Source organism: Tamandua tetradactyla, chromosome 7 (genome assembly GCF_023851605.1).
Source record: "Tamandua tetradactyla isolate mTamTet1 chromosome 7, mTamTet1.pri, whole genome shotgun sequence".
Classification (NCBI taxonomy): domain Eukaryota; kingdom Metazoa; phylum Chordata; class Mammalia; order Pilosa; family Myrmecophagidae; genus Tamandua; species Tamandua tetradactyla.
Window position 1 is genome coordinate 119,205,041 of NC_135333.1, and position 7,408 is coordinate 119,212,448.

A 7,408-nucleotide genomic window follows, 5' to 3' on the forward strand; every position below is an offset into this window, starting at 1 on the left:
TAATATTTAAATTTGGAAAAATAAAAATTAAGAATGCAATACTTATTGCTGTGCTCCTGCTTTGGGACACCTTAATAGTGATCTCAGCAATAAACTTTTAGTTTTCAATATCCAAAGGGCTGTAAGTTCACAGCAATAGTGCAAATAATATTTCATCATGTTTGAAAGAAATTAAATGACATAGGCATATTGAAGAATAACACATTTACTTACTTCCTTGTTCTTCTTGATGATTTAATCAGAATTTCTACTGACTGCCTAAATGCTCATATAATTCCAGAGCTGGTTAGATGAGTTAATAATTTATTTATTTCCACATTGTATTCTCAAAACAAATATGATGACTTAACTTTGTATTAGTTCTCAAAGCTTATAGTTTGCCTTGCTTCCATACTCATCATATTTGACCACCCTATTCTGCATTCCTGATATAATAAAATTGTTTGAATATTTTAATATGACACATCTCATTCCTGGTTTTCCTTTTACACCTAAGCTCCATGTGCTAACACAATACCTTTTGCCCTTTTTTCACATAATATACAAAAAGTTGATTAAAATATTTTCTTTGCATTCATTCAGGCATTTTAAATAAGTATTATAATCATCTGATTATATGTTACTGAATTAAAACTAATATATTCCTTAGCCTTAGGATGGAGCCTGCAAATTATGCTTTGAAAAATATGAAATGAAGACTGTTCCTTTCTGTGTATCTCAAACAAATGGAACTGGACTTACTTTATTTGTATCTCACTTTTTGACTCAGGGGAATTCAGTAAGTAAACAAAGACTATCAAGAAGAGACATCATTAAAAGACACAGATGAATCATTGACAGTGATCTTTTTTATTAGTATTTTTAAGAAAGTATGATTATTGAGGACAATGAGACAAATGTTTAAATCATGCGATACTGGATAGTATTTGTATGTAGTATGATGTGACATTTGATTTTACAATAACTGTATTAAGGTGTCCACATTTATTTTTTTTTAATTCAGCACCTATCCTTTGTATGCATGCATTTCAAATGCATGTGTGCATTTGGTGCCAGAAGTGTGGATTATTGATAGGACTGAATGTTGAGAATTTTTGAAAGTAGGGCTAAAGAAACAAAATAGGAGGAATGAGCAAACCTCTGAGTTTATCTTAGCAGCACAAAACACTAGGGTTAAATGAGTTTTTAATTTATATAAGATTAAAATAGACACTGAAAGTTTTATTCAACATGTTTAAGTAGTAATGGTAAAACTGATTTTCTGCATGTGAAAATTATATTCCTTATCTTTCTTTTAGTAGTCTAAATAGTGATTGTTTGGGTATTTTATTTCCTTACTTGTCTAACAACAATATGTATAGTAATATTTTAAAATATTTTGTTGCTTACTAGATATTGAGTAAACACAACTAATAGTATCTCATTTGTGCCAAAGAAAATATGAATTAAGAATATTATATCAAAAGGATATTGAGGCAGAAAGAAGTTAAAGTATCTTGTCTCCAGCATATGTGTATTTGTAAGCAATGTAGTCTTACTGAATTTTAATTAGAGACAAGAAGGGTGAGTTTACATCACTTGAAATGTCCACATTCATCATGCTTCTTTTCCACAAAATCTTTAATCAGACTCTGAGCTGTCTCTCTTCCTCAATCATTCTCTCACCGTGGTAATTTTTGCTTTTCTTTTTTGATCCCTGCTTCATATCACATCTCTAGCTTTGCTTCAGGCTTCCCCATATTTCATATTTAGTTTATACTAATTCATCTCTAACACAAACCTATGTACAAGCTAGTAAGAAATAATTTAAAATAATTTATTTTTTAAAAGTAATTTATTCAAGGCATTCTGAGAATGGTGAGTGCCTATGCCTTAATCCGATGAAATATAGTTCAGCTATATTTCAATTACAACTAGTATTTGGAATAATTCAAAATCTAAAAGTAAAATTTATTAAGTGGAAATGGTTTATTTTAAGACTTCCTTGTGGAATCCTCATTTGACATCATGCTACTAACAATGTTCAGTGTTTGTTCCTAATTGATTCTAGTGATATTTTGTCACCCTACATTGATAATCCCACAGAAAGGTGTTAATTAGCCCTCTAATTACTGAGTCTGTCCATGTAATTGCAATGTTATTTTTATTATTATGCAAATTGAATTGGATATCTCAGAAGTGGAGCTTATTGGCAAGAGTAATTAGGCCCTATAGTACCCAGGTGTGAGCAAAGTAGTTTAAAAATTTAAGAAATGAAGAAGGGTTTGCATCTTTGGAAAGCCTTACCCCTATATGGAGTGAACTGATATGTAGTGTGTCCTGGGAATGTAGACTCAGGTACATGCTGATATGCAATTGCTCAGAACCTTTCAGCAAATGACCACTTTATTACATACATGGTCTAAAGGCCCTAAAATCAAGGGAAGAGATACCATCATGGCAGGTCTCCCAGGGAAGCTAGCTGCTTATCAGAGTCATTGGATGGCAGTTCCACACACCCCATTTTCTGTGGAAAAAAGGGTCAATTCTGTACTGCTCAGAGGATGGGGATTTTCAGAACTCCAATAGGAGGGGGCCCTGCCAGGGAGAGTTCCCACCCTGAGATGCAGCTGGGGCTTCTCAGTTCCCAGTTTTGGGTTTAAGGTATTGTCAGGCCATTTCTTTAGACCTAATGTTTACCCCTGACTGTGGAATGGAATCATAATTGAAACATCTGCATATAATAGAAAAAGGGGGTAGGGTGTGTAGGTGAGGCCTGGGTCATGGCCTCTAAGTGTGACCCTTACAAAGCTCAAAATGAAAATCTTAATAATAAGAGTTATTACTGATATTATTGACTTCATTAAAACTCTATACATACCAAATAAAAACAATGGTCAAACAGCATAATTTAAGAAAAATTAACCCTCCCCCAATTCAATGTTTAAATTAGAGTGATCACCAAAGTTTTTTCTTAAAGAAAGAATTCTCAATTTTCTATATAGTTATTTTTTGCTGTTGTTAGCTACTTTATTTATATTCAGTTATGATTGCCACTTCATTAAGCAATATAAATGAATAGGTTTATGTTCTGTTATGCAAAAAATTTCCACATACATGAGAAAGTTATAAAACTTAGCCACTTATTGTTGGAAGGAATATGTCACAAAAGCATTTATTTAAATATATCACTGAAGAGTGCACGGGTGGTTCAGTGGTAAAATGCTCCCCTTCCATGCAGAAGACCCGGGTTCAATTCCCGGACCATGCACCACCACCACCACCCCAAAAAATTAGCCACAGAAAATGCCATATCAATGAATTGGTATTGTGTATGTGGTAATTATGAAATTATAAAATATCGGGATCTATTTGATAGTTTTACTAATTTATAAAACAATATAGATAATTGTTTTATAAATTGATAAATTTATGGCTCAAATTTTTAAATGGTAATGAGAAATGTTCTTTTGATTTCTCAATCAAATATAATTACATTTTTATTTTAATTGTATTGTTTTCACATAGTTACTAAATGGAATAAAATGTGCAAAAGACCTACGTGAAATACCCTGTAAAGAGTGTCATATATGTTTATGGTCTTTTCATAGTCCATTGCAAATAATGTTAAGTATGTTTTTTTGATCTCCTGAAAACCCAGAAATAGTATTTTCCTGAGGAAATCTTTATAAAAATTTTTCTTTCCCTTTTTTATATAAGAATTATAATGAAATAACTTGGAATTAAAAAAAATGTTTAGAAGGGGAAGACATCAGTCCTGTAGTTATGAAGTAGTAAGACTAGCCCAATAGACATGCATGATAGAAAGACTTGAATTTCAATTGAAAAAAATATAACTTTCTATCTTTGCTGTACCTCTGTCTCTATCTCTAGTTCAATGTTCAACATCCTTAGAGGCCCTTTGGCTATAAAAGTGTAAACAATGAAAAATAACACTGGGAATGTCATGTGAATGTAAATAGACTTTTGAGAAGACTTGTTTTTAAAAACTATTTAATCATTCTAATTTATGGCAATACCTTTATTTTGCATTTGCTTATATAAGATACAGTCTTCCTTGCCATGTCCATGAAGGCTCGCTTAACCTGTTGATTCCGTAGGGTGTAAATGAAGGGATTCAGCATGGGGGCCACAGAGGTGTTTAGCACAGCTACTCCCTTGCTTAGCGACACCCTTTCTTTTGCTGAGGGATTAATGTACATGAAGATGCAGCTGCCATAAGAGATGGAAATGACAATCATGTGGGAGGAACAAGTGGAAAAGGCCTTCATCCTCTGACTAGTAGAAGGAATCCTTAAAATTGTTCGGATGATGTACATGTAGGATAGGATTACTAATGACAAAGTGAACAGTAGAGTAAACACAGCACAGGCAAAACCCATTTTCTCTAGGAATTGCGTGTCTGAACAAGAAAGGTGTAACAAGGGGAAATAATCACAGGTAAAATGATCAATAAGATTAGAACCACAGTAATGAAGATGTATGAATAGCATGGACAATGGAAATATAGTTAAGAACGACGCCAGCCATGAAGAGAAGACAAGCAACGCGCAGACTCGACGATTCATGATGGTCACGTAATGCAGGGGCTGACAGACGGCAACGTAACGGTCATAAGACATGGCAGCCAGAAGGTAAAATTCAGTGACCCCCAAGAGAATGAAAAAAAAGAACTGAGCCATGCAATCATTAAAGGAAATGGTTTTATCTCCTGTAATAATGGCGCCCAGGAACTTGGGTATACTGACGGTTGTGAATGAAACTTCTATTAGGGAGAAATTCCTGAGGAAGAAATACATGGGCGTCTGGAGGTGGGAGTCGAGCAGCGTAAGGGTGATAATGGTCAGGTTCCCCGTGATGCTGAGCATGTAGGTGAGGAGCAGAAAGACAAAAATCATGACCTGGAGCTTTGGGTCACCTGACAATCCGAGGAGGATAAACTCTGTTACTTCTGTGTAGTTTCTCATTTTTGTTTTTATTCTTGTGAAATCTATCAGAGAAAACACAATGAGAATATCCTAAGAAAAGGGGATTTATTCAACCACACCCCCCAAATTTTCTTTAAAAGTAAACATATTGTGCCATAATCTTTCATTTTAGGAGAACTTTAAAATAACCTAAAAATAATAGTTTACCCTTTTTAAAGTAAGTATTTACCACATGGAGGCCATGTGTTTGACATAGAATATTTCTTCATAAAATTCTCATTTTCCCTATCAGAAATTCTGGCTAAAAAGTTTTTTTTTTTAATCTTCCCCAAATCATGTACCATTAAATGGATAGAGCAAGGATTTTACCCTTGGCCTGTCTGAATATTTCAAAGTATAGGAATAGATAGACTGCATGTGAAGTTTTAATAAGATTTGCCTGAAGGGTTCTCTTTTCATTGGAAATTCCTTGTTGTCATTTCTCCAATTACAACAACAGTGTTCTTTCCTAATTTGGGTAACATTTAGCATTATTTAGAGGTATACCATTCAGAAATCAAATGTGTCAACAAATTGGTCACTTAAATGGGGTCTCCACCAAAATCTGAAACTTATCAGAGAGCTAAATATTTAATTATGTGCTAAATTTCTAAGTTTTCAGCCTGACTGACAGCTACCATTTTCAATCTCTCACTCTTCATCTGAAGTCACAGAATCTGAATTTATTGCCATGGCTAAACTAAGATAGTAGAGCATGGAGAGTAGAGTAAAGATGGTACAGAAATTTAAGAGAATGGAGTTTCATGGCTGAAGAAACCAACTTTTATGAATATCTAAATAAAACATTATCTACCTAACAATATACGTAAAATAGATCATTATTCGCAGAATATTTTTCCTTCAAAATTTCTTCCATCTAAGCTGATTTTTAATTATTTTCTCTGTATTTTCAATCTACTTTTCATCATTATATTTTCTTTTTATCTACTTCAGCATTCACTTTTCATTAGAAACCCTATTTTCCTCAACATCTTCAAATCAATCATTAAGATAGCACTTGAAAGCCCTTTATTTTCTTTTCCTTTATAACAAAACTGATGATAATGCATTTTCAAGTGACACTACAACTTGCCTCCAGAAATTGAACCAGTCCATTATCATATCACACATCCTGTGCATATTAATTAAATAGTAAAGATTTTTCAATGTCAAAAGAAAAGTTTCTGTAATAAACTATATAATTTCAAGATAAAGATTTCCTGATTAGATAACGATTTCCTGATTCTATAGTGCATAATGCATTGTAATACTGTGAAGTCTCTCAAGTTGTTTTCTTGTCTTTTTAAAACTTAACTGCCTAAATTCTCTTTTCACTTACTTCATTGGTTAGCAACAAATTGCTTGATGCAAGGAAAATTCCAACTTAGACGAATGGCAGTCCTTGTATTGGGAAAGGATGACAGCATGAACATTTGCTTTTGGTATTCCTCAGGAACTGGAGAAAACAGACTTAAGGACACCATTAGGAGGAATGGACATTACAAGAGAGGGGAAGTATTTACATATTTTGTAAATACATTTATAGCAATTCAAGTATGTGATATATATGGAGATATGCACACACGCACACACACGATCACACAAGAATTGTTCTTAATTAACAATCCTCTATAATTAACACCTGTATATGACTCTTTGATCCTTAAACCATTTCTGAGATGGATTTAAGTAGAGTGGTGAAGAAAATCTCTCAGATTCTAAGAAATAATTATCAGACTTTCCTTCCTAGCTACTCAACCACATTTTTCCCTAGTCATGAATGACAGATGAAAATATGCTTCATATTTCTTCTATTGTTTTTCTTTCTATGAATATTTATCTACCGTGGATATCTTCCTGTTGAATCAGGCCAGTAGGTCATTGCAAGTGAAAATCAACTAATTCAATAAACAAATATTTGTCATTGTGTTAAGTGCAATTAATTTAAATGAACTTCAGGGCATATTAGGAAACTTCTGCTATTCTATAGTAAGTTTTAAGAATGGCCTTCCTGAGAAAAATAAAATTAACATTCCCCAAATTGTCCTATCTAAAGAAACATCTCAATTTAAAGGCCTACTAAGGACAGAGAGATTACTTTTCCTTGTTCTTTTGTAGAGTGAATTATGGACAGCATGTTGGAATCTGCTTTTTCTCTACAGAATGGTTGAATATGAATCCCAAAAGTCAGATCATTCAGCTGAATACAAACAATGACAGAAAACCAGCAATCCCCAAAGAACTTTTTCAAAATCTGTAAATCTTTCATAGTGAACTTCTATTATACCCTTATTTTCTCTGTTAATTATCTGTACTTGAAGATAATTTTTAATTTAGAAGAGAAAAATAATTTTTATGAAAAGTATGGCATCAGGATTTACTATTAATTTACAATTTATGGTAATGTTGGGAAAATCACGGGCTTCGAATTCAGAGAGAAA

At 33.1% G+C, this 7,408-nt stretch overlaps 1 protein-coding gene across 1 annotated transcript; it reads right to left on the reverse strand.

Moving 5' to 3' along the window:
• Positions 1 to 4,007: 4,007 nt before the first annotated feature.
• On the reverse strand, positions 4,008 to 4,967 carry LOC143690622 (olfactory receptor 6C1-like). Its single transcript, XM_077168261.1, has one exon. The coding sequence runs from the start codon at positions 4,965 to 4,967 to the stop codon at positions 4,008 to 4,010; it is 960 nt and encodes a 319-aa protein (XP_077024376.1).
• Positions 4,968 to 7,408: the final 2,441 nt, after the last annotated feature.

What these genes read in the sequence shown, in the direction of transcription:
- LOC143690622 (XM_077168261.1), bottom strand. Translation starts at nt 4,967, where the DNA reads ATGAGAAACTACACAGAAGTAACAGAGTTTATCCTCCTCGGATTGTCA.